At 44.8% G+C, this 27,652-nt stretch overlaps 1 protein-coding gene across 3 annotated transcripts in view; it reads left to right on the forward strand.

Annotated features, from left to right (window-relative positions):
- RPS6KA3 (ribosomal protein S6 kinase A3) overlaps positions 1 to 27,652 on the forward strand; it is a 698,725-nt gene that overhangs the window by 148,684 nt on the left and 522,389 nt on the right. For all 3 annotated transcript variants that reach the window (XM_078657643.1, XM_078657644.1, XM_078657645.1), the window contains one exon: positions 16,215 to 16,331. In XM_078657643.1, coding sequence (XP_078513769.1) covers positions 16,215 to 16,331 — 117 coding nt within the window. The remainder of the gene's footprint in view (positions 1 to 16,214; positions 16,332 to 27,652) is intronic.

The following is a 27,652-nucleotide window of genomic DNA, read 5'->3' on the forward strand; positions in this document are numbered from 1 at the left end:
TACAATCAAACTACAATATCCAAGAGTCCATAAGGCAACATCAGCAATCAGTCCTTCTTCACTGTCTCAATATCCAAGAAAGACCCCTCTGCATCGTTGTCCCTCCTCTTTCTTCGCGCCTACGCCTCTGAGTCACTGGTCTTGTTTGGAACCATCATGTCCTGAAACAAAAAGTACTGTGTAAAGACTATATCACCAACCACAACGAGAATCTAAGACACGGTAAGCAGAATTATAAATATTATGCAAACAACGCAGAAAAAGATTACTTGCGGCCATACGGGCTGGTTAGTACAACAGTGCAGAGGGAGGGATAATCCTCACCTCCATGTCCTTAATAGAATTGAAACTTACCGTTCCTAAGCTAGGCAAATTTCGATTCTATGTAAGGACCGGAGGCTCCAATTATGCTAGTTTAAAGCTTACTCACCACCAAATATGCAATATCCACAACCGGTTTAAAATAAAACTATTAGAACGTGGAATCAGAGGACCAATCCGCGGCTCGCATCAAGTCTAACAAGCGATCTCCTAAGGAAAAAGCCTTTGAAGCCATCGCACCCCTAGCTGAATGGGCGCCGAACTGCTTTGTGTCTATACCCGCCTCTTGCATGACCCAACGCACCCACCTAGCGATGGTGGGGGAAGAGACTGCTTTGTGCAGTTTCCTTAATGCAATAAGTTGTCTTTCGCCCGGAAGGCGTAACTCTGAGGTGAAGTCCTCGTAAGACTTGAGGCACTGCACAACACATCGCTTGGGCATGTCAACAAAAGCTTGATACGAAATTGTCCTCAAAGCAGATTTTGTTCGCCGGCCAATCATAAAGGGCACCCCCTCTGGGGAAGAAACTTGTGCCGAAATGTCCAGTGCTGGCACATCCGAAACCCTGCGACAAGAAACCAAACATAACCGCATGGCCAATTTAGCTGAGATTTCCTTCAAGGAAAGATGTTATGTTGCCAAGACAAAACAGATTAAGGACTAAATTGACATCCTACAAAACCGAGTAATGCGGCTCAGGGGGTAAAGATAAACGTATACCCCGCAAGAGTCGACGAACAAAAGGATGTTCTCCTACCGGGGTACCATCAATCGAGCCGTGACCTGCTGAAATAGCGGAACGCATAGCGTTAATGGTCGGTTACGCCAGACCGTCGGACGCTAACTCCGACAAAAAATTAAAAATGGCAACGATTCCTGCAACCACGGGATCCAAATCCCGTCGAAGACACCAACGTAGCCACTTCCTCCAGGCTGACCAATAACGCTTAAAGGTGCTGCTAGCCCAGGCTTTCGATAAAAGGTTCTCAGCCGGTTCCGAAAGGCCTGGGAGCGACCAGCGTCTCCTGAAAGCCGCCATGCCATGAGGTGGAGAGAGCCCTGAGCGACCTGGTGATGTTACTTCCTGTTAGGATTCCGAAGATGAGGAAAGAGGGGGAGTAGGATTGGAAAATCCCAAGAAAGTTCCAGAAGAACTGGAAACCAAACATGGTACCTCCAAAGGGCCGTCACCAGTACCACCTCTGCCGGCAGACCTGAGCCGCTAACCACATGATCATGGAGAACGGGGGGAACGCATAACTCTTTTTCTGACCCCACTCCTGCAGGAAAGCGTCCGTAGGCTGCGCTAGAGGGTCCGGCCTCTAACTGAAGAACCTCGGAAGCTGATGGTCCAGACGAGACGCAAACAGGTCTATCAAAAAAGGGCCCCAGAGGCCGACCAACCACCTGAAAACCTGTGCATCTAGCTTCCACTGACTGGAGTCCGGCAAATGACTGGTATGCCAGTCCGCGACCTGGTTGGCTTGACCCGGCAGATACTCTGCCGTTACCGAAATGTGGTGAGCCAAACAAAAACTCCATAACTCGTTCGCCCGGGCTTGAGAGCGAGGTCTCCCCAGGTGGTTGATGTAACGCACCGCAGAGACGTTGTCCATTCTGAGTAGGACACATGAGTGAACCCTGTCCCTGGTCCAACACTGGACCGCGAACAAGCCTACCAGAAGCTCCAAACAATTGATGTGGAGCTCTTGTTCGTCTAACGACCAAGCGCCTCCAGTAGAAAAATCGCCGAAGAAAGGGGATGTCCCTGACTGCTGAAGCAGAGTTTTCCAAGAAATCGTTGTGGCTTTTTGGAACTAGTGGAAGAAGCCATGTCTGTATTTGGACTGGATGGGTTATGTCTAAACATGGGCATGATTTCTATGCCTATATAAGGGCAAGGTAGATTGTGCCTATATAAGGGCATGAATCGGTAATTTTGTTCGTATTCTAAAATGCTACACAACACCCACTCCACTTTATTATGTTCGACATTATTAAATTCTAAGCATGTGTAAACATATCTAAAGCATGATGTGTAAATATCCCTCCCAAAATACATAAAATGCATCCGAAATTGTTGCACATGAAAATCAGCATTAGTGCTGTTCGCATTTTAAAAGAAATGTTTGCATTCAAAGCATATAGTATGACATCTGAAATGCTATCAGAATGATACATGAAATACCATTTATGAAATGGCTCTTAAATACAGAAGAAAGGTCGAGACCATTCCATGACAGAAAATATAAACTATTTAGGTTGTGGACAAGATCAAATATTGTCATTTGGCAGTGTCAAAGAATTCTTGTTCTCTAAGATTAGTTCTACTTCAAGCACATTACTTTGTGCCAAAAAACAAAAAAGTTTAGTTCTGGAAAAAAGTCTAATCGTAGAAAAATAGAGTTCTGAAGTGGAAAGTTTTTGTTTTGAAAACATGAAGATCGAATACAGAGTCCCGTAGAACGCTGTGTGCTTACTTCAAAATTCATTCTCAATGTTAGGAGAAATCATCAAATCTTCTAAGCTGGCAAAGAAATAGTCTACCACAGTAGGTGAAAGTTGGACTACTTCATTAAGTAAATCGATTACACAAAAATGTGAAGCATCGCCGTCAGTGTCCGACGGGGTAGCAATGTTCAAAGGAGATGGATATGGTACCTGTGCGCCTGTTGATCCACGTATCTCACCGTCAGCAGATTGCGTCTTTGAGACCTCAATGAATGCCGTCATCAGGATTGGTAGCCGCTGGGGACAACACAATGCATGAGCCGTTATCGAACCAAGCAAAGTATCCACATCCATTGGCAATACTGACGGGAGTGTCAGACAGATGTCTAGCAGGCATTCTTCTCCACATAGCAGGCATCGTAGAGCAGGTAAGATGCAATCTTGCCAGATTGGTCTGAATGACAGGAACCACGTGTTATTCAGATCTCTCAAACAAGCCAAACCCAAGATCTGTATCATGCGCTCACAACACTTCATTGCCAGGAGAGTGTTCTCTATGGTAATCTGGGCGTTGATGCGGTTGACTGGACTTGCCATATCGGAGCAGGAGAAACAAGAATAGTATTCCTGCTACGAGTCCCAAAATGAGAGGCAGGCCGCCGAACACAGAGTGCACGAAATTTGGAAAAATGCCTAGGACTGCTTTAAAAGGTGCTAACCGTCCCGAAAAAATCGTCTTAAAAACATGTACAATACCACTGGTATCAGACAAGTTTAATATACGACCTAACATTTCTGCGAAATCCACCGAGTTTGTGGATAAAAGGGCATGTATCTCTGCAGATGATCTTGCATCTTGCAGTTCATACGTCTCTTTGGACGAGGTCAGTGGCACCGTTTTTTTGTAAAAGAATGGCTTTCATTCTGCTTAAAGTATCAATTTGAATAGAAGAGATGTTCAGTGAAGGCCATAACGGCGACTCCCCGTCTGTCTTAGCTTTAGGAAACAATACTGGCATACAACAAGTGACCCTGGCTGACAGTTACGAAATAGGCTATACCTGGCATCATTCCACAACAGCTGTGATCATTCAACATTATGTAGCTCCCATTGGAAAGCTGCCTAAAAATTAGATCGATCACTGCTGCTGGAGAACCTTGCAGGTGGCAGGATAAGTTGAACGAAGAACCGTCACAGGCTCCATGCAAATTAATTCCCTGACATAGAAGTGTACCGCTCAGTGTGTTTTTGCATTTTGTACCACTAAGAAATAATTATATTCCCCTACTCCAACATCTTTGTGTGTATGGTAATTCCCAGGTTGACTTTATGTATTTCTTTCCCTACCTTTCATACATGCCCGCTGGTATATGTTTCATACAATATTGAAAGTGGAAAAACGTGACAGGCAGAGTGATTGTCCCATGTACTATCCATTCTGTTGCAGGTTTTTCCAAAACTAATGGTAATCTTTCCAGTTTTTCAGTGCTCAGCACTGTATAGTCTGCTCCTCTTTGTGCCAGAGTGATTTGTTTATCTGTAAGGTTAAATACAGAAAACAATGACGTGGTGTTGATTAGACGCCATGGAACATATCCAGAACGAAGATTTTGCAACGTCAAGCCTAATAGCATTATAGAACGTAATTGTGACTGTCCATGCTGTAGCATGAGCAAGTCCTGTTCCATTATGTCTATGGCAGAGGATACTATGCTGTCCAAAGAATAAATTCTGGATGACAGTCATTAACCCATTGTCAACTACAGAGAGCGCTTTCTCTAAATTAATACAATCAATTTCTCGTATTCTTTCTGCAGTCTGTTTGTGTCACTTTCCAAGCTCCATTATAAATAGCATATATACCTGCGTATATGAAACATTTATGACGCGGTTTCGCAGGACCTTGTAAGAAGTCCTTTAAATCAACGCCTTCTTTAAGTAAAGATAAGTGTTTCTTAACTTTTGTAAGTGTAGATTTTTGCAGCCACTCAAGACAGTTTTCCTACACTGTATGTTGTTACTATCCCTGGATGTTGTCTCTGGACATATCTTGGATCTGGCCTAGTTTCTGCAAATCCTTGTGTCTTATTCAGAAATCTATTTTGACAGTTATTCGTGTCTGTGGGCCAGATTAACCATTTTTTCCAATTAGGATCAGTTCTGTTTTGAAGTCAGTGATTTTATGTCGACCTCCCCCTCTGTAGTGTTTTTACTATCAGTTGTAGGTGTAGGTGGTTTGTTCAAATCTTTTATCTTGGCTAGGCCAAGACAGGATGTCTGAACAGTGTCATTCAAAAACATTATTTGTTCAGGGATCATGCAGGCTCTAAATAAAGCTTCTATTCCCTGCACCTGCCAGTCTGTTGAGCCCCAGACAGTTTTTGTTTAAATGTTGTCACTCCAAAAGTCAAAACCTAATGAGGACAATTGGGCATAAAAGGCTGCAGAATAAATCTGCTTAGTATTAGTCAATTTACTTTTCATTCCTGTCTTATTAACATTTTTAAAGTAAAACGTTTCTGGATTTGTGGTATTGAAACCTGAGAAGTATGGACATTTTTCATAAAATGTTTTTGAGCTACCCTTTGGTGGCGTTGTACAATGTTCCCATTGATTATAAGTAGAAACATTTCTAGGATTTGCGGATTTGTGCAAATAATGATGACCATAATGATTATAACAGTATATTGATGAACCTTCTAAGTACTCATGTTTTGTAAATTTTGCAGACATTTCTAAGTCTGACATCATGTTATTAATAGTAGCAAAGTCCCAATCATCAGAAAATGTGCTGGGTGAAACAGTCACTCTGTGAAACCTTGTATTGATGTGGAATCTTCAACAGTTCAGCAGGGCCATAAATGTCATAATCAGATCTTTCCCATCCTATACCACCAGGTATAGGAACGGCTGTGATGTTCACTGATAAGTCTCTTCATTCACGATGAGATGATTTGTGTGGCTAAGGAGTAACTTGATGTTTTACTTGCTGTGTCCACTTTATTATATTTTACATTTATTCGCATTCCCAAACTTAATACAAGGATTAGCCAAAGTAGGAGAAAAAACACCCCTAGCACAATCCAAAGTTCAACCCATGGTGAAACCAGATATCTCTTCTCTAGTTGATGGAAAAGTTCTGTTGCTTTTTCTTTAAAAGTTTTATTTACTGGCGTTGTTTCGGGATCACTGGGATCCTCAGAAAACGTATCAGTTATTGAAATAACCAGAGGCAGTTCTGTCAATTGGTGGTATTGCATCAGGATTACTGAAAATCACTGGAGCTGCTTGATCCCTTGTCATGTTAGTAAAGTCGGAGGCTATATCATTGTAGACAGGAGTTTTTTAACGAACAGTTATTTGGGTCTCGAGGCACAAGTTCCATGGCTTTGTTGCTTAGTCCTTCTTTTCTTACTGCAGATTCTTCAAAGGTGATGAGTCTCTCAGTTTGTACCTCATGGATAGTAGCAAGATTTGGTCTTCTGCTACATCTTTGGAGTCCACTTGGTCTACTACTTATTATCGGCCTCATGATGTGGTTTTACCAGGTCGGTGGATACAAGCCTGTTTTCCTTTCTTCCAGCAAGGGGAGGCAGTAACACTGTTCTTGATCCGTTGATTGCTAGCACAGGTACTGGTTTTCTGTAAAAAGGCCCAAATTCCTTCTTATCCGCGATCCTTTCTCTGACTAGATCCCTAATCTTTGGAATCCAGACAGGCCTTGCTGGGACGGGTGGTTCCCCTTCAGTGGTCGTTGGCTTCTGCAATGTGCTGCTTAGACTTCTTGTTTCATTTAAGTCCTGCAAAACAGCCAAATGGTCTTTGATATCAAAGGGTTTTTGTTCTACCACTGAAGTGTGACGTTCGAGGTCCTCAATAAGCATTCTAGTACCAAAAAGGATTTCATATGGAGTGATTCCACCCAGAGAATGTCTTGCCAGATTCTTTAAACTACGTTGGACACTTGTTAGATGTTTGACGCACCCGTCACCCGAGCCTAATACCCTAGCTGGTATTGATTGCTTTATATCCCGGTTTTTTCTTTCCACTACAGAATTTCCCTCAGGATGGAATGAACTTGAATACCACAGTGCAACGCCCAAATTGGCCATGGCCTCCATGTAAGCTTGAGAGCTAAACGCAGGACCCTGGTCAGAATGTAGCATGCCGATTGCCTATGTGCCGATAAAGACTTGCACATCTTTTATAACAGTTTGAGCGTCTGCCGAGCGCTGAGGCCACATCCAAATGAATCTTGAGTATGAATCCACTGCGAGCATGATATATTTATAGTTACCATCCTTCTGTAAGGGACCACAGTGGTCCAGGTAAACACATGCTAATGGTTTATCTGAAATTAGAAGGGGCGTCTGCGCCGGGCGTTTCACTGTTGAAACTTTAATCTTTTGGCAGATTTCACATTCCAAAACATAGTTTCTGGTCTGTTTCCTCATGCGCGGACACCAGTATCTTTGCTTTAATAACGACACTGTGGCGGAGACATCTGCGTGCGCAGAGGCGAGCTCTTCATGTGCTGCTAAGATTAGTCCTTATCGATGTTGCATGTTTGGAATTACCCTATCCCCCACTCCAGGGATTCGAGCAAAAGGAACATTATTTGCATCAGTTACATATGAGTACTTGAGTGGAAAGACTTTTGGTAACGTTTTACTGCTGTCTTTATTGGAAGCGGCGACAGCCTGCATTATTTCGCTGTCTATCTTTTGATTTTGAACGAGTGATTTGATTGCACAGCTGCCTTTGCGGCTTCATCAGCCAATGAATTCCCTGCAACGTGAACGCCCTCACGCTGATAACTCAGTGTATGGATCACGTGAGTCTTTTGTAGTTCACTTTGTAATTGAACTACTTGTTCCCAAAGCAACTTATGCTTGATTGTGCCACCTTTTGCGTCTTTGAAACCGTTTTGAACCCAGTTCTGCAAGTATTCATTGTAAGATTGAACGCTGTAATACTAATTGCACACTACGAGTGTGGGGAATTCACGATCGGTATTTTCAAGCACCATATTGAAGGCTTGTAGTTCATCTCGCTGAACTGTACATTCTCCTAGAGATTGCGTTTTTGTGACCATAGGTCGGAACTTACCATTGTGCCAGCGACCTTTAACAATCGCGCACGAAGCACTATAAGCTTGTTTACCCCCAATTGCGGGCTGTGCTGATCCGTCTGTATAGATTATACATTTGTACTGTTCTAGAGGCAGAATCTCAGTGGGCAGAGGACATTCTTGTTCGTATTGGAGAAATTCTTGTATTTTCAAATAGGGGTAAAAAACGTATTCAACGTCTGTTGCAGCAAGAGAATTAACCCATTGTACCCATTTCGGTTGTAAAGCCTTTGCATTTGGAATGCTCGCTTTTGTCTCCGCTTCCTAAGGCAGGTACAGGAGTAACGACCATTATGCGTCTACCGTGTGCGAGGGCTCTTTTGCTACTGCAGTTTGAACCGCTGTCAGAATTTTTTCTGTTGAAGTGAATTTCATTTCAGCTTGTGTGTACAAGTGTGATTTATAATCTATTGGTACTTTTTCTCCTTCTTTAAAGTTTAAATACGTGAATCCGCATCTTCCTGGGATGATTTGGATCACTAAGTTGTGCATATTTACGTGTGTTTGTAAATGTTTTGTTGCTAACATATCTGTTTGCACTGAACGCACAATTTCTGTGTGTTTTTGAGTCCAATTAGTTGTTTTGAAATCAGGTTTTATTAATTCATAGAGGTTTAACCCTTTATGCGTAATTTAGAATGCAAGTTCTTCCGAAATTCAGGAAACTTAGAATTGACTACGTTTTTCAGCGTTTTTGGAGGTTGGAGCAGCGCACATTTTTCTAAAAAGCTGGCTGCCAGGCTTTTGCCTGCACTTGATAACTCGTATCCCAAGAATAGGACGTTGAGGTGGGCAATTCTTGATTTCTTAAAGTTCAATTTGTACCCTTCAGAGGCGAAGCCAATTATTATTGTATTCACTCTGTTCAAGTGCCTATCCAAGTCACCGTCTGTTAGATAGATGTCATCAACATACGATAATGCCTCATCATCATACGTTTGTAGTAACTGTTACTCTGGCTGAAAATAACCCTGGACTATTCTTGAATCCCTGGGGGAGACGACAGAAGTGACGCTGTGTCCCCATAATTGAGAAAGCGGTCAAGTACCTGCTTTCAGGTGCAATGTTTTGACAGAAGAAACCGTTAGAAATATCTAATGTGGTTTTATACTTTTTACGCACAATGTTATTCATTATTCATTTCCACTCGTCTGATAACAAAGTGGAAACTGGCGTCCCACAGGGCTCTACACTCAGCCCTCTACTTTTCAACGTTTATATGACCCCCCCTGATCTATCTGGCAGAAAGTTTGGGTGCTAAAATTATGGCCTACGCCGACGACACCCACCTTCTCTTCACCTGGATAGGTAATGATTTACAGACTGAGAAAGCCCAGCACTGTCTGTCGTCAGTTTTTGCCTGGCTGGCCCAGGCCAGTCTGAAATGTAATGAGGAGAAATCCGAAATACTCCGCTACGGACAATTCCCTATAGGTTTCAAAGAATCATTGTGGCCCACAGGATCACTCTGCCCAATTGACGAGGTGTATGTTTTAATCACCCCTTGGCATTCAAGTTGATCTAAGATCTCCCTGACCTGTTTTTTTAGCTTCTTGCTTAACTGGACACTGCCTCTGAGCAGTTGCTTGAGTTTTTAACTGGATTTTATGGTGAGGAGAATCCTCATCTCATCCCATCCCGTATGATTTTTATATAATGCTGGAGCCTGGGCTACATCCCATTTTCTGGCATAGGTGTATTTTAAGTGAATTGGAATATGATTCGAGAAGGCTGGCATAATGTTTCCACCATGTGGGCACTCCCTGACAAATTCAGGTGGCCAGTCTTTTTCAGCTAGAAGAATGTCATAACCCTCTGAGAGCTTCTCCCAAAAGTGTGCTCTTATTTCCCTAGTTATGTCCCCCTCCATCCGGAGTGTTATTTCATATAACTTATAGGGTACACTAACCCTGGTGTCGGCAGTTTCAACTTGAATGTACTCATTCAAGTCCACGGTCTCCTCCAGATGGTCCTTCAGGATCTTGCAAGATATGGTGACTTCTGCTGCGCTGTCCAGCATTGTCTGGGCCCACTCCCCGTTCTTGAGTTGTCCTCAACATCCTCGGTATGTCTGATTTTTAAACCTGCTACCTTCTTTTTGGTGAAGTGGGTTTTTTAATCTTTTGGAATGTGTTGATCGTCTTTGGACTTCACACGTTCTTCTTTCTGTTCTGACCGTCCTCTTCTTTCCGATTTCGGTGAGGAAGTCTGAAAGGTACGAGAAGAACGTGTATCAGTATCTTGATATCCATCAGGTTTTCTCAAATGTTCCCTATTCCTGAGGTTATACCTCTTTTTAGAGGGCTCCTTTTGAGGAGACCTACCTCCTGGATTGAGAACACTTCTCTTTAGAAGTTTCTTTAGTATTTTCCCACTTCTTTTTAGGAGTAGTGTGTTTTTTCAATAAAGACCTATTCAGGACTCTGTTAGTTGGGGCTTAACTGGTTTCCCACCCAAACTATCTCTACCTAGTTCTTCATAGGATTTTTCAATTATTCTGGCCAGTTCATATGGTTGCTCAGTTACATAAAGTTCTCTTAACTTTTGGCGGATCGCCACGGATGCTGTCTCGCCTTTAATATTAGCTAATATTATAGCTGAGACCCATTTAAAATCTTTCAGTAATTTTATACCCAGATTTAAAGCAGGCTCTGCCCAGCATTCATTTTGAATCTGTTTTCAGGACGTCTATTACCGCCATGGACGGAACACCATGTGTTTTTGTGTAGATTGCAGCAAAGACTGTACCCCAAGTGGCAGAGTTGCAGAGAAATGGAGAATTGGGCGTTTTCAATTAAAGGATTTATTGAACAGTCTTTTTTTTTCTCTTGCAAGTAAAGTGAACTGCTACAATTGTTATGCAGGTTTGCAAAGTATAATGCGTACAATAAGAAGAGTTTTATAAAATAATACTGTAAAAGCATTGTACGGTTTCTAAGCCATATTTAAATACATACATAAATAACAAAGACTAAAAGTACTCAACTGGTGCTTTTAAAATACGCCTAACCTAAGTCTAGTACGAGGGAAGAAGTAAGTATGGTGTAGCATAGGTTTAGTTTGTTTTTGCCAAGAATCTAACCAAGATTTCCCTTAGGGTCTAATCAGCTCGGTACCTTGGTTTTAGAATGAAGGAGCTCTGGTATCTCTCCGTCTCTCCGACTCGATTTCCCAACACCCCGCAAGGGGAGCTTGGAAACACTGGAGCTGGATGCTCAGCGAGAGAAAGGCAGCCTCTCTCTCAGTGCGTCAGCTGGAGGGCCGGCTTTCTTCGGCACTTGCTGTAGGGAGCTGCGTCGGGCAAGAAGATAGTCGAACTGCTCCTGAACCACCGTGTGTTTTCTAGGGCAAGTGAAGGCATATTTATACCTTGATGGTGCCTAGATTGACGTAAAGTTGGACATAACGTCACCAAAGAACCCCAAGGGCATGGTCGTTCTTTGAAAGCTCCATGATTTCTAGGACAAAGCAATATTCAAGAAAGGGGATGTCCCTGACTGCTGAAGCCGAGTTTTCCACGAAATCGTTCTGGCTTTTTGGAACTAGTGGAAGTAGCCATGCCTGTATTTGGACTGGATTGGTTATGTCTAAGATGGGCATGATTTCTATGCCTATATAAGGGCAAGGTAGATTGTACCTATATAAGGGCATTTATCGGTAATTTTGTTCGTATTCTAAAATGCTACACAACAAAGGGAAAGACAACTGGCACAGAACACTCCAAAAGAATGAAACTAACAACTGGGGAAACAGACACTAATAACGTGTCTACTATAATCCTACTTTCTTTCACCCTTCAAACTATATGGGCAGACAACAGGACTACAATGCTCTTTGGACGGGAGTGAAACCTGTAAGGAAGGCGGCACACACCAGAGAAACTGACGGGGCCCAGCCGCCAGCTTCCGAAAAGCTCACTGGAGCTCTGTGCCTTTAAAACTTGCCCACAGGCGATATACGCGGCCGCGCCACTATACGGACCCCCGCTGGGGCATAGAAAATGCACAAGGGAGAAATACGGACCCCCGGGGGGGCGTTCAGGTTGGCAGCAACTGGGACAAGGCTCACCGGACCGTCAGTCTCGCAGCGCGTCTCACGTCGCGGAGACCAACGAGATACGGGAGCTCCCCCTAGCGGTTGGAATTAAGAACCACACTCCAGGGACGGCCGCGAAAGGAGGGAAAACGCTCCCTTGGCCAGGGGAATATACAAAGCCAATGCTCAATGATCCCGCACGGACGTTACAGGGTCCCATCTAAGTATGACAAAAGGACCCAGTCGCCCCAATACAACTAAAAGTATCACAAGCACATAAATTACAGAGAGCACAAAAAGTGACTTATCTGTTGCTGAAAGAAAGAGGGACAACGATGCTGAGGGGTCTTTCTTGGATATGTAGATACTGAAGGACTGATTGCTGATGTTACCTTATGGACTAATGGACTAATGGATATTGTAGTTTGATTGTACTTTTCATTTGGATTGTTTTTCCCTTCAGTGGGATAAAAAATGTTGACTTTTTTGAAGCTGCTGTGGAAAAAGTTATAATTAAAGCGAAGAAAGAATAGCATAATCGGAGCCTCCGGTCCTGACATAGAATCCCCTTTTAGAGGGTGATGGGGCAAGTAGGAGCTACTGGGCCAAACATGGGTTTTGAGGCAGTTTACTCCTGATGGTCAGGAGCTTGACATGCTATGGGTCCTGAGTAGTTGTGTCAAATACTCCCCCCTTTCAGCTCTTGACCCTGTGTTGGTGCAGGTCGGTGTTAAGTAAACACAGGTTCAACAAAAATTCTTGCTTTTATGAGGAAAATTTGTATTTTAATGTAAACAAAGCATGTTATGTTACGTAAATTTCTAAAGCACATGTACACCGGGGCGGTTTCATGGCTCTAAGATAACTGAAACCTATCATCCAACTGATTGTTACCCATAACGAGCCTGAAAAGCCATGTCTTTAGGACCGAAAACCGTGAACATCAAAGTCTTAAAAAAAAAAAAAAAGTTTTTATTTATTTAATGTGGGAGTGACAAGAAAATTCGAGTGCATTGATCTCAGATTGCGAGCGGTAGTGTATTTTTGTGTAGGAGCAGAGATAAAGGTGGGACTGCCAGTGTGCAATGATTTAAAAATAAGGCAACCAGCCTTGAAGATGGAGCGCTGTTCTACAGGCAGTCAGTGCAGTTCCCTCAGAAGGTGGGGGGAGGGTCATGTGAAGATTCCGAGGTTGTTGGTACAGTAGCCTGGCTGCCTGGTTTTGGGCAGTTGGAGTCTGCCATTCAAACCCTTACGGAGGGCCAAGTAGAGAGAGTTGGCATAGTCTAGGATTTTGATGACCAAAGCAAGCATAGCTTGAGTGTTAGCCTCAAAGGAAAGGAATTTGATGATGCTTCTGATTTTCCACAGTTGTAAAAAAGAGTAAGAAATTACAGCCTCTAGTTGAGGTTCGATCAGTATTCCGTGGCTCATGACTGAATTCTTTGGTAAAGGAGGAGAGCCCATAGTATTTTTAAGATAGACTGGTCGTCACCAATGTTATTCAGTAGAGGGACCACAATCTCTTCCTTAAAAGATCTGGGGACCCAGCCGCAACTGGCTCGTTGAGAAGGGATAGTGCTGGATCAGGAAAGCAAGAGAAGAGATTAGTTGGGGAGCCTGATTTCACTTTACTCAGTAGTACCATGAGTCTCTCCTTGCTAATATTTGGCAGGCCAGACATGACGTAGTTGCAGTCTGTTGTAGATGATGATGTGGGTTTTTTACTCTGACAAGGGAATCAGCATATTAAAACATTTGGGCTGTCCTCCAGTCACTTTTAGTATTTAGTCTCACACCCACTTCTCACGACCACACTTAGATCACACTCAAACGGCGAAAAAAAAGATCCCAGCTAAAGTGTCCCTTTAGGAGACCCTTAGGGCATTGCAGCGCTGTCCAGCGAGGAGAACCACCCAATGATGAAGCTTGACGTGTGAGGGCAATAAGAGACAATCTTGTTGAATGTCTTCTCTTGAATGGCGCAGTACCTAGACAACCACTTCTCTTTACTCTTTTTCTCAGACACGATCTGTGTCACTTCAGGAACAGTAACCCCCCTTGTTGGACTGATAAAGTATTAAAGTACCCTTTTGCAAGCTCAAACTACTTTGAACCAGGCTCCAAAAGGGAAGGATACCACCACAAAATCAACGCCACGCATGTGAATCCAAACATGATCCACGCTGCAAAACCAAATGGTTACATACCCGTACTAGTAGTCATGCAGCTTGAAGAAGTGTCTGCATATACATGATTTACATGTAACCCTCTCATCTTCCCAGAAATTAGGTGCATCACAAGTAAACTATTATTCACATATTGCAGAGGGAAAAATGGATACAAGGTAGTCACAGAGGAAAAAGAAATCTGATGAAGGGGACCATGGATAGGAGTTTCCAGGGCGAATGTCTGATGTCACGAGACCAGGGGGCTTTGGACGGGGGATGGGGGTACATATGGAAGAAATTCCAGACCCAACCACAAAATGGCAGAACAGTGGGCAGCATGTAAATCCAGAAATGTCTCCGATTGAATATTGCTCCTACCAGAAAGTAACCATTTAGTTTGCCTTTTGACAGGGATGTTGAGATCCCTGACCCCCCCACACCCCCCCCCCCACACACACACCCAATGAAGATGAGGCTCGAGTAGTATAATGGCCCTAGATTAGTTAGTTCTGTCAAATGGTCAAGTAGGTGGTTACATACAGAGGTGGTAGAATTTGTGGAATCTTCATGTGAATCTGTTGTGTAGTTTTAACATGTCTGAAAGAAGTTCGATGGATGGGAAGGACAGAGAATATGTCATGATGCTGTGCCAAGCCTCTGTGTATGATGGCCACACTGCCTCAGTTCTTTTTTGTCCTGTCCTTGTGGAGAATTGAATATCCCCGTAAAATTAGTATGTTGAAAGATGGTCATGAGCTAGGAGAGATTCACGTTTCAGTGATAAAGAGCATATCAAGATTGTGCTGAGTGAAGAGGTTTGTGACCTTGCATGTGTGTGCGTCTGCCATTCACAGGCATAGATCTCCGAGTTGGAGTGTTAGATCGTGTAAGGGGGATATGGATAATATGTATTAAGTTGTCGCTGTGAACCTGTTTTAGTGTCCATTTTTTTTGGGGGGTGGGGGTAATGTGTTTTGCTGGAGTACCTACTGATTAGAATTATTTTTGGGGGGGAAATTTGAGAGCGTTGAAACATGGGTCAATGGGAATATGCAAAAGGTGACCAGAGGAAAGGAGGCCTAAACTATACAATCCAATTTTACTTCTCTCCTCTGAAATCAAGCATGTAATCTGAGTCTCAAATTAATGAATTGAGGAAGTGTCTTTTTATTGCTTGACATGTGTTGTCGTCATTGTCATGGACCCAATCTGTTTCTCCTGGTAGTTTTAAAACACGTCATAGTCTTCTATGTGACTGGGGCCTATTTTTGTTTCTTTTTTTACCAAGACTGTGACCGTCTAGAAATACAAATCTCCAGAATATTAGAACACTGCAGTGTAGATTGTCAATTACAAATTGGCACAATTCTAATGCTAGACAGTTTTCCATAGAAACAACTCCATGGAAATTAAATGTGTCAAGGTAACTTGGGAAGAGCACTTATTTCCTTCTCCTCCAATCTCCTGTACGCTGGTTTAACTATCCATTACTTTTCTCCTAAACACTGTAAAACCTGAACATGTGGCTATTTAGGCCCCTATAACGTTGACTCTCGCTTTGTGTTTCGTTTTATGGTGTCGCTCACTTATGTAACCCCCCCAATGATCCTCCTACCATAGAGATAGTCTCCTTACCCACAGATGAATGAATGTACAGAGGAAGGTAGGTTTGAAGAATGGTCCAAGTTGCACAGTTGCGAACTTATAGGTTTACCTACATTTTTATTATCGTGGACTTTCCCTGTTTGGCGAGGGGGCTATCACTGTGCTGGGAGCCGTACTGCTAGTCTGTCCACGTAGCACAGGGACAGTAGCGCAGTGGGAGCTATTAAACACAAGTACAGTGTGGTTCCCATGGTTTGGGTTTAAGATATGGTTGTTTCTGCAGAAATTCTAAACTGCTGCACAGCAAATCCCTAATACAGTCAATGGACTCTCCAAATTGTTTTTTTTTTGTTTTTACTTAATAGAAGAATCCTCGAGGCAGCAAATGTACAATCATTCATTGTTTCAAATGAAACCCGACTTTGTGTTGGTGTATAAAATCCATATGTTCGTGTCTCTAGCATTTTATTGACCTGATTTGTGTTTACTTGCTTGCAGGAAGAAGGCAGTATCAAGGAATTTGCCATCACTCACCATGTGAAGGAAGGACATGAAAAAGCAGATTCCTCGAATTTTGAGCTCCTCAAAGTACTAGGGCAGGGCTCTTTTGGAAAGGTGAGTTTATTTTAAGCAGAATGTGTTTACTGTTATTTTAATATATAATCTCTTCCATTTTGAAGGAACGTGTCTGGGAAAACTTAAGTGGCACTGTAAAACTGCTGGTAGCCTCAACAATGTGTTTCTATAGACTGATATTGTCTTGAAGGCGCAGATAGCAGAGTAGGATGACAGGGTTATAATGTGCAGAGTTGCCCAAGATAGTAGGATGTAGTAGAATGGGATGTGCTACCAGACACAGGAGAAGTACCTCTGGAGATGGAAAAACCCACCTAACTTGGGGCAACAGATGTAGGCAACTCACGAGAAACCGGTTCTGATTTAAAAATATAAAATTAAATATGTAGCATTCACTTATAAACTAGGAACTGCTTGCTGAACCTGCAGCAATTTAGAACAAATCTAGATTGGGGACCTTTACACTAGTAAAACCATTGAGCCTTGAAATATATTTTGTATATATAGTTCTCATAATGAGCTCTTAGCATTAAGAACTGATTCTTAATCTGGATAGTCTCTGCTATGATGTAGCAATAGTGCAAAACAAAAGTTGTTTCTCACTATTGCTATATCATCTGGGAAAGTGATTGCTTCCTCTTGTGGTCTCCTTCCTAGCTTAGGTCTCTAGAGACTGGAGCAAAGTAGCTGAATGGAGGATCGCAGTCTACTCTCGCTCTTCTTCCTTCATGGGTGTCCGCATATTGGTTAGAGGCTTGTGTATGTGGGCAGTGTTCTTGTGTGGGTGGGGGGCTGCCAAATTCCCAGGCACCCATGGGCGTGGTTTAACCCTCACTGACAGGGCTGTTGGACAGCCTGTTAGACAGCCTGTTAGTGCACCACCCGCTCTCTTCTTGCACGGCAGAAAGCAAGGCTTCACTAAGGAGAGAGAGGGAATGGTGGTGGTGGGTGGCAGCAGGCCAAGTGTTTTTGTTTGCTTGAGGACTCCTCTGAGTGTGGGAGTGGTATGGTGGAACACCAGTTTTTTTTTTATTTATTCAATTTCTATTTTGGTGGAAGGATGAAGGTAAATGAAGATGGGGAGGCAGGAAACCTAGTATGGTTTTTGTGTTTTGAGTATTTGGGAAATGAGGGGGAGGTGGATAATGGACTGGCGATCCAGGATTGCAGGGTACTTATACTTTTTCTTTCATTTGGGTAGTGAAGGAAAGACACAGTAAGAGGGTAGGTGGTTGTGGGTTAAATCACACCAGGTGTAAGGCATGGCAGTGGACTGAAGCAGATGAAGGTGATGTTTTGTATGGCTCCTATATGAGTGTTCATGGTTAGTAACAGCGTGGGGAGATGAAATTGGGTGTGGGGGGTTTGGGCATGTAGAACACAAAATTGTTTGAGTACCTTAATAGCAGGATTTTTCACCTTGAAATTCTAAGTGGCACCTTAGAAAACACAAGCTTTTATTTTGTTGTCACTCTGGACCCCTCAGTGAAGAACCAATTTATAATGCTGTGTATTGCAGTATACATAAACAAAAACAAAAAAGTCTACAGCCACAATTTACAGGGCAAGAAATACAAAGGGAGGTGAATCTTTGAGGCAGGACTTTCTTCCGAGATAGGTGACATAATATATTTTAATTTATACATTGTCTAATGTAATTTTTATGTTTACTAAGTAGTTAAATGATACAAAGATACATGCCCCACTATGGTCTGCGTAAGGGATCCTCCATTTCATAAAATTACCTATTCATCATTTTACTTGTTTTGCAAGTTCATCCATTTAAATTCTGCGCATTTTGATATTCACAGCAATTACCTATTCTTGAACTTTTCTATACCAGGCTTCAAGTAGTCGATTCTTTAAGTAAACAATGTCTTCTTTAGATCTTGCCTAGGCAGCGCATGAACCCTGTCTGTTTGAGGCGTGCTGTATCTACAATATGGTCTTTGAGCACCACATATCTTTTTGATTGGTTCCTCTTACTGTCCTTTGTAAATTCCGGCTTTTGTTTGGTGAATACGCTTACTAGTCTGCCTCCTTGTTGAACTTTGTAACCAACCTCCCATGAGGACTGCCCTTGTTACGTAATTCTTACTGTAATTTAAGATATTCTGTGAGCACTTGTTTTTATAGTGGCTTCCCAGCTGCTCGTTTTTGTTCCCTGACAACAATGCACTTTTCACTTACCTTGTTTAGTATTTAGGGTTTTTTTTGTCCCTATTTTGAGTCTGCCTTTGTTTAATTTTATTATGATCGCATTCGCTTTGCGAATATCTTCAGTTTTATAAGAGAGTTAAACCATTTCTGGGTTCCATCTGTATTTAGAGTCCCCATTTGTTTAACTTTTTTACAATCTGCATTTTTTTTTGTAGGCACCGGGAGAGCCAAGACTTGAACCTGGTTCCTCAGTCCCAAAGTCAACAGCTCTGTATGTTACGCCAAGTCCGTTCAGGCAGCTAACTTGAAAAGTAAACCTATTTTGTTTTATTGAAACATTGCCTTTAGTGTCAGAATAGTATAGTTTTGGGCATGGGCTTGTTTCGGGTTTCTTTACCTGAGCTGAGCTTATTTTTGGCTTGTTTTTACTAACTCTGGTGCTTGTTTTTCTTTCGGTCATCGGCGTCTTAGTTTGCCGTATTAATTGCTGTGCCTACTAGCCAATTATTTGCCTTAATTTAAAAGAAAAAGAAAATAATAAAGGTGTTACAGTCCCTTACCTCTGTTAAGGCTGACAGCCAGTGTTGCAAAAATTCTGACATCAGATCGGGGTGAATGCCTTGGAGGCGTCTCCGCCTGTCTCAGCTTTTAAGAGAGCTTTTTAAACTGAACCGTTGGACAGCTTCTCGTAACCCCAAATACTGTATAAGTACTGGTAGGTTCCACAGTGATTGAATGGTCGCAGGGTCAGGAGGATCCAGGAAGGAGCGGACAATGTGGTGTCTGATACTTTCCACTTTTCGTAAGAGTGCATGGTTGGTGCCACCTGTTCAATATCATCCGCTATCAAACCCCAGTGCTTATTGATGACCTTCTTGATTGCGTTACTCCTGGTGGAAAAGGTCGTGACACATATCATCCTCCGTCAAACAGGGTACAGACAACAGAAAGAGAGACTGCTACAACGCGAAATGATATGGATGAAAAAATTGGATGCTTGTCATCCGAAGGGACTCAATGATAGGATGGAATATATTTTTTTTTGGTAAAGGTGGCACCACCTATGTACTCGTGCAAAAAGGCGAAAAGTATCAGAGACCACATTGTCTGCTCCTTCCTGGATCCTCCTGACCCTGTGACCATTCAATCACTGAGGAACCTACCACCCATTCTTGGCCACCATCGCTGCGGACAGTGTAAAGCATGTGCCATGAGTATCCAGACAAAGGAATTTGAATATAAACAATGTAAATTCGTTATGAAAAACTACACCAACTGCAACACTAACCATGTCATTTATGGGATCATATGTCCATGCAGCCTGATCTACATCGGCCAGACTCAACAAAAGATCAAATCAAGTATACTGCAGCAATGTAGCCGGATCCGCTGTGAATTTCCGGGAGCACCCCTTGTAGATCACTTCAAAATAGTGGGACACGCCCCTGAAAATCTCCAATGGTTTGTTCTTGAAAAAGCAACTCTGGGCCCGAGAGGGGGCGACATTGGACAAATACGGAATATTAGGGAATCTAGATGGATGTCCCTTTGTGACTCAATTGATAACAGCCTGAGTGAAGTAGATTGTAGCCATGCCCAACTAGCCACACTTTGCCCATAGACCACTGTTAGACTTTTGGTTTAAGACGTTCTCCCACAATCACCTGACTGTTGTGTTCAGCTGGGTTTTTCTTTCAAGACACCTTTACCCCCCCCTGTGTTGGGTGGTGCGTGCCTTTTGTGTTTGCTGTAAACATAAATATAGTAATCTGTATAACCTCTCTCCCATTGGGCCTAGAGATACATCAGCCAGATGTTTTTTACCCTCCTGCGCCGAGAGGTACACCTTCTTTCAAAATTCTTTGAAAATGTTACTTGCCGCGTTTCTTTGTACTAACTAACATTGTGTATTCGATAGTGGCCACACCGGTCCTTCCCCAATGTCTCACCCTCCTGTGTGAGAGGTGCACATACGGGAAATTTGGGCAGCACTACGCATCCATTTGTTGAAAGTTATGCATTGCGCACCACAAATTACATTGTCACGAGCACTTATGCCTTCTACAACAACATCCAGCCCCCCCAGGAAGTTGGGTTTACAACCTTGTGCATTTATTGCATGTGGGATTTTTACTCCAGACACTTATCCAACAGTTGCTTTACCACGCCTGGTGTCCAAACCATCACTTTTTTTTGCATACAGTTTTTTTGCATTCGTTTTTAAAGTTGAGATCAGGGTCTCCCATTCATTGCCATTTCTCGCCTTTTACTAATCATGGCTTTCCAATTATAACTGTATGTGCACCTTGGTCTGATCCATTCACCCGCTTCTACCGCCCTTACAGTCTTTCCTCAGTGGCAACCCATTCACTATGCGTCGTGCGTGAGCCGACATGCATGCGCTGTTACTTCTCCATGCCGGCATATATACGGCTCGGCCATTCCGCGGTATGTATGTATGTATGTATAGGCAATCTTATAAAGCGCTATCACTGTCACCCACCGGGCATCCTGGCGCTACGACTGTTTCTGACACTGAGCGAGATTTTACCAGCTTCTACTCCCAGAAGTAAGACAGATACGGCGATCGGGACCTGCGTTACAGATTAATTCTCCCCGCTTTCAGGTATTTGAATCTGGCCACTGCAAGGCTCTCACTCTTGCTATTGTCGATTGTATCCCCAGCTAGATTTTACATTAATAGGTTGGGTCGCCCGTTTTGTTTTCCCAGAGTTCACGAGACTGGGCTGACCATTTCTGAGGCCCTTCTAGCGATTTTCCCCCACGTATGATCTGGTGATCTACTGTATTTCCAGTGAGTATATACTGGGCATTTGGCGCGTCACTAATCTTATATTAAATATGTATTTGTCTCTCCGAGGTCGCTGAGCCCAGTTATTTCTGTGTGTTTTCTGCAGGGATCCCTCTGCAGTTCATGTTCTCACCAGTGTGGAGCCCACGCGCCCACATTATCATGAATCTTTCACCGTGATAAACGCTGTCACGGTAAATTGTTTTTCACATAGCTTTTTACCACATTGTTCGCACTGTGATTTTTAAATGCCCTTTACTTTTTTTAACCCCTTCGACGCTCATGACGAGCTGAGCTCGTCATGTAACGCGGGTTTTTAAAAACCGCCGCGCACAGCGGGAAAACCGCTAGCGCGCATGCGGTTAACCATTCTTTTTATTTAAATAAGCATCAGCCAAAATCACATTACAGAGGTAGTGTCATAGCATAAATAACCCAGAGGGGGCACAGGAAGTCAAAGTATACACATGATGAAGAAATTCACGGGGAAGGGGGTTCGTCAAGTACAGCAGTTCTGGGTGGTGCACAAATCTCTCCCCTGTACCGGTTCCAGGGTCCCAATACCAACAACCATTTACGAGGGCGCCCCCTTGCAAGGTACACCGTTTTTTCCCTGAACCTGCACCAGTCCAAGTTATTTCCCCATACTTCTCATGTGGGTGGTTGCTCAGCGCCCCATAACTGGGCAATGTTTCTTTTCGCTAGCATGAAACCCAGTGTAGCCCACTGCGTCTGTGCTGAGTTTAAGTCTGTGGGCTCCCATATGTTAAGGAGGCACTTCCTTGCCTCCGGCATCAAGGCAAACCCCAATACCCTGTGTATGATGTCATGTATTTTGCGCCAGTATGTTGTAATATATTCACATTCCCAGATAATGTGTAAGAACATGCCAAGCTGACCACACTGCCGTCTGCATAGTCCCGAGGTCGACAGTCCCATGTGCATCAGCCGGGGGCCCGTGATGTAAACCATGTACAATACCTTAAGTTGAACAAGCCTCAGCCTAGCTGGGATAGCAACCTCCTTTGGGGAGGACACTGCCGGCTGCCAGTCCTCATCGTCTAGTTCTATCCCGTCTTGGACCCACCTGGTCCTCAACTCCGCAAGGGGATCAGCCCTATGATTAATCAATTTCTTGTATATTAAGGAGATTGTTTTTTCAGGGAGGTGGCCATCCAGAATTCTGTCCTCAAGAGGTGAAGCCTCTGGGGGGTCCGAATCTCCAGGCAGTGTTGCCCGGAGTGAATGGTGGATTTGCGCATAGCGAAAGTATTCAGAACCCGTCAAGTCATATTCCGCGTGCAGTTCTTCAAATGTTTTGATTTTCCCCTTGCCCCACACATCTCCCAACTGTGGAAATCCCTATAAGGTCCCATTTATCGAATCCTTTTGACTTCGAAAGCTGGCCTAGTTTCTCTGAGTCGAAGAGCAGGGTGGCCCTAGTAACTATCTCCCTCCAACCCAGGGAGTTAGTGACATCATGCCAGATCCGAACAGCATGCTTGGTAGGCCCCGTCAAACCCAGTCTCGCCGGCCTTGAGTAGAGTGCCCTGTGGTACCTCCCCCCGGGAAGAAGCAATCTATCCATGGCATAGCCCGGGTCTGCGACTGGGCCATATGTGCCATGATTGATAGCCGCCAGCTAGAAGCCCAGTAGTATAGTTTGATATCAGGGAGAGAAATACCCCCATCATACCAAGGAAGTGTGAGCTTAGCCAATGCAATACGTGGTCTGCCATCCCACAGCAGGCCATGCTGTAGCGCTTCGATCTCGCGGAAATAGCCTGCTGGCACCACATCAAGAGTGTTCTGAAGAGCATAGAGGAAGCGGGGCAGCGCCATCATTTTAAAGAGGGCCGCGCCATCATTTTAAAGAGGGCCGCCTGCCCTAGCAAAGATAGAGGGAGCCTCTTCCAATGTGCAATGTCACTCTGAAGTCTCTGCAGGGGGGGGAGAAGGTTATGGTCATACCTAGCCACCGTATCAAGGGAAATGTAAATCCCCAGATACTGGAACCCCACTGTATTAATTTGTATGGGACAATGCCGAGGAGGGACAGGGGGGTCACCACTCAGCACGAATATCAAGGATTTCTCCCAATTAATGGAAAGCCCTGAATTCCTCCCAAATGGTGCCAGGACATCGCAGACCACATTAAGGGACTTCCTGGGAGAGGTGAGATAAAGCAGAATATCATCTGCATATAGGGATACACGATCCTCCCATTCCGGAGACCTCCTCAAGCTGCGGATGGATGGTTCCCATCTCAACCAGGCAGCAAGTGGCTCAAGGGCCAATGAAAAACGGAGGGGGGACACGGGGCAGCCCTGTCGGGTGCCCCGACCGAGTAGGAATGGTGCCGACACCCTGTTTACAACTATTTGAGCAAGTGGTTTGGCATACAGCAGGCGCACCCACCTGATAAATTCGGGACCAAAACCAAACTTGGCCAAGACCGCCCAAAGATAGGGCCATTCAGCGGTGTCAAAAGCCATGGTTGCATCCAGTGAAGCAATCACGGCTGGCTCCCGAAGAGTATGGGCTCCAGCTAGTACTCCATGCAGTCTGCGCACATTTAATGCCGTATTCCTGTGGGGTATAAAGCCCGATTGATCTGGGTGAACCAGGCCTCCCACCACCTTTACCAGCCTGTTCGACAGGAGTTTGGCCAATATCTTCGGCTCTGCGTTCAAAAGGGAGATAGGCCTATAGGAGGCACAATTTGTTTTGCTCTTACCCTCCTTGTGAATTACCACAATGGATGCCAGTACATACAATTCTGTATTGTATTATTTTTTCTTTTTTTCACTGTATGCATGTTGAGGACTGTATGGATTATAGCTTGATTATACTCTGTTTTACTCCATATCATGACCAGTGTTTTCTTCCCTTAACTAGGGTACATTATTAGTTGTGCATTCTTTATTTATTATTTTTTTTTGCCCACGGATACGCTTTAGCTTGCCCAGAACCTATAAACAGGATCTAATTTTATTGACCTGGATTTCTGGAAGACCGTGCCTTTCCTATGTATTTGGATGAATTGCGCTCTGATGAAGGAACTCCCCACTGCGGCACTGTTCCGAAACGCGCGTCGGCTCTTTTTCTGTCTGATTGATGAGAGTTGCTAGTTGGTTGAGTTAATATGGATGCATCGGTTTGTGAGTGAGTCAGTGATTGGTAGAATGAGTGAGTGATGTATGTGCCTATTTGTATTGTTCTTCCTGTTCTTGGGCTGATGTTACATGAATTATATGAAGTCTTCAAGCAACTTGCTTCCTGTTCGCCTTCCTGCACAAGGATAAAAAACAGGCTCATTTTGAATTCTGCTAACTAGGCCTAGTGGTGTGGGTGGGTCTACTGTGAGCCTTACACGTATCAGCACACCACATTCTAATTGTGCTTTGTTGGCATGGAAGAACTAAGTGTTTCAAATCATTGCTTACAGTCAGTGGTCTGATTTTTATTTTGTAGATTACCTATGTTGCTCCCTCGGTGATTGGTCTTGCTGTATAACCCACGCTAAAGTTAATGATAGAGGCTGCTACTTCAGTGTCTGCAAGCTTTCTCTCGGCTGCCCCTATGCCACTTCAAGGTACCTGACCCTACTCTCAATGCTGCGAGCTTTCACACATTCCCCACGTCTGCAAACTTCCCTTAGCTTCACCAACACCACTTCAAAGTACCTGACACTACTCCCAATGCCGCTAGTTTCTGTACATTCCTTACTTCGGCAAGCTTCCCTCGGCACCTCCTACACCATTGCAAGTTGTACTCTGGTCTCTGTCTGCCCTCCCGTTAGTGAGATGAAGGAAAGACTGCTGCAGACATGAACAGTAATTGGATAACCACCAGATCTAATAGACATATCTAGCCGCAGATTCTGTAGCTTAGAATTCTCCCCAGGTGCCAGACTGGATTGAATTTTTTTTAGCACTGCGAACTGACTTTGTCCACGTATGCGACGTCACTGCAGTCCATATAAGCCCCTCCACGACACGCTGACATTAGTTTCTTATTTTCCGTGCTTACAACATGGATCTGGAACAGCGGTTACCTCAAGCTGTTTTTGGCCTTCTTCGATGCTCTTTGTTGAAACAGTGTGCTTTTTCTGGTTTTGAATTTGGTGCTTGGGAGAGCACCGTGACTCTGAGGAGTGCGACTTCTGTCGTCTACTGTGACTGAAGGCACTCCGGTACCATCTGATAACGCTCCTGTTGGTACGGCTCTCGCAGTCACTACATGGTCCGTTTGCGGGCCCGGTTTTTGAGCTGTTCCCATGGACGTCACTCTCAATCGTCCCACGGTGAGTCTCAACACAGATGGTCGAAGTTGTGGCATTCCCCAACTCACCGTGCAGAGATTCCAACATTCACGCTTCCTCCTACTCACTGGTTGAGGACTCCGTGCACTAGTTCACCCCGTGGCTCCTTATCTGCCCTGAAGCCGGGGTGCCTCTGACCCAGATGCAAGCATATTATTTCTCTCTCCAATGCCATTCTTGGATCTTCACCTTCCCCTGGAGCGCCTTGAGCCCCAAGAAGGTGAGAAGTGCCTCAGCTGGATCCACACCGACAGATTTGCCTTTGGCTTCAGTTAGGCACTCGCGTTCGAAGGTCAACTCAGTCTCAGCGCTGGTGCACAGCCCTTTGGGGTTCCCACCTTCGGTGCTTGTATCCGATCAGCCGACTCCGACGATGCCGATCGACACTGTGCCACTTCCCCTTTCCATTGTAGAGTGCAGAGCAAATGGTGCCGCCTATTTCGAACACCCGTCTTCCACTTTCTGTGGAGCCCTACAATGTATTTCCTTCAGAGGAACACTGTTTAGGAGATATTGAGGGTGAGTCGGAGTTTCTGGAACCCATACCTGATGCTGCTCAGCCTCATCTGAAGGATAGCTGGCTAACTTAACTGGGGGAAGATAGTGGCTTCGAGTCTACCCCATCCTCAGGCCTTCTTTTCCCTCCTGGTCTTTCTACAGAGGCCATCTCCTCTTTAGCTAATATGCTAAGGCGAGTTGTTCCGATTTTGGATATAACTCTCCCTCCTGTAGCCTTTTTGTTGGGAGCTGGGCTAAACCCAATACAGGGGCCCCTGGCGGATCGATCTGTATCTCAGAAACCGTCTGGCCCCAAGTGATCCGGCCGGTCTCCTCTGTCACCGTAATCATAGTTTGGTGGTACAGGCTCCTTTAGCCTCGTATAACATAGTTCTCGTCCTTGTATTCTATCAGACAGAGATTCCAGGAGACCGGCGCTTGTGGCAGGCCTATCTTATCCACTAGTTCTGCTTTGCGTTCCAGTAATGCAGCGTTCTTGGCTGCTTTTTCCCCCAAACAGTTTGGGATGCCTTGACACATCTGTTGCCACCGCTTCCAGACGACACTCCGAACATGCTTACCAAGTTGATCCAAGATGGATAACAGACGGCTAAATTAGTCATGTATGGCCACGAACGGGGGCGTGGCCAGCAGCATGGAGGAGTAAGACGTGCTTCGGCTCAGCTCCCGGCGTGTTGCACTGATCCGACGATTATACAGCTCCAAAGCTTCCTAAAACAACTCCAATTTGTACCCCGACTGGCACTGAGACCTCTGCCACCAACTAGCCGAGTCCACTGGCGGAATTCGACCGGCAATCGGCCGGGAAGAGGAGATTTCCGAAGCGGTGCGGGCACGACAAAATGGCGGATGGACGCGATCCGGAGACCCGGCCCTAATTCCGCCCGAGCACCAGAGACTCCGTCGGAGGGCATCTTCGGACGTTGGAGGGAGAGAGCAGGGGATGCCGACGGTGGAGGTCCGGGATCTCGCCGTCACAGATATACCCCGCGAGTGCCGGCTGGAGCCGGGGGGGGAGTCGACGTTGAGACTGGAGCGGAGAGACTCCTGAGGACAGGCGCCTTGGAAAAGGGGCCCGAGCTGGTGGAGAGGACGGGCGGGCGGCCTTGCCAAAGACGATAAGCGAGTTACTCCCGGTTCCGGAGTGGAGGGAACGCCCGGCCCTGGTCCTCGGGACCCCTGGGGGTCTTTCACCGAGCCGGCGGGCACCCCGCCAACGTCACATCTGGTCGGACGGTAACCCTCCGACGGAGGACGAGAGGCCCGCCACGGCTCGTGAGCCCCGAGCACTATCGGACTCACCCTGCTATCCACGGAGCGCATGATGGGGAAATATGACCGATCGGCCAGATCGGCCAGACAGGAAACCATCGAAACCTACGCCACGACGAGGGCGCAAAGGGAGATGCCCCGGAGCCTCCCGGAGACGCACATGGACACGGCCATGTTGCTGGAGGCGATCCAGGCCTCTAGGACTGATATTAAGGACTCCAGAGCGGCACTTGAGACTAAAATAGGCGAGGTGGGCTCCGAGGTGCTGCTGCT

Source organism: Lissotriton helveticus, chromosome 8 (genome assembly GCF_964261635.1).
Source record: "Lissotriton helveticus chromosome 8, aLisHel1.1, whole genome shotgun sequence".
NCBI classification, from domain to species: Eukaryota; Metazoa; Chordata; class Amphibia; order Caudata; family Salamandridae; genus Lissotriton; species Lissotriton helveticus.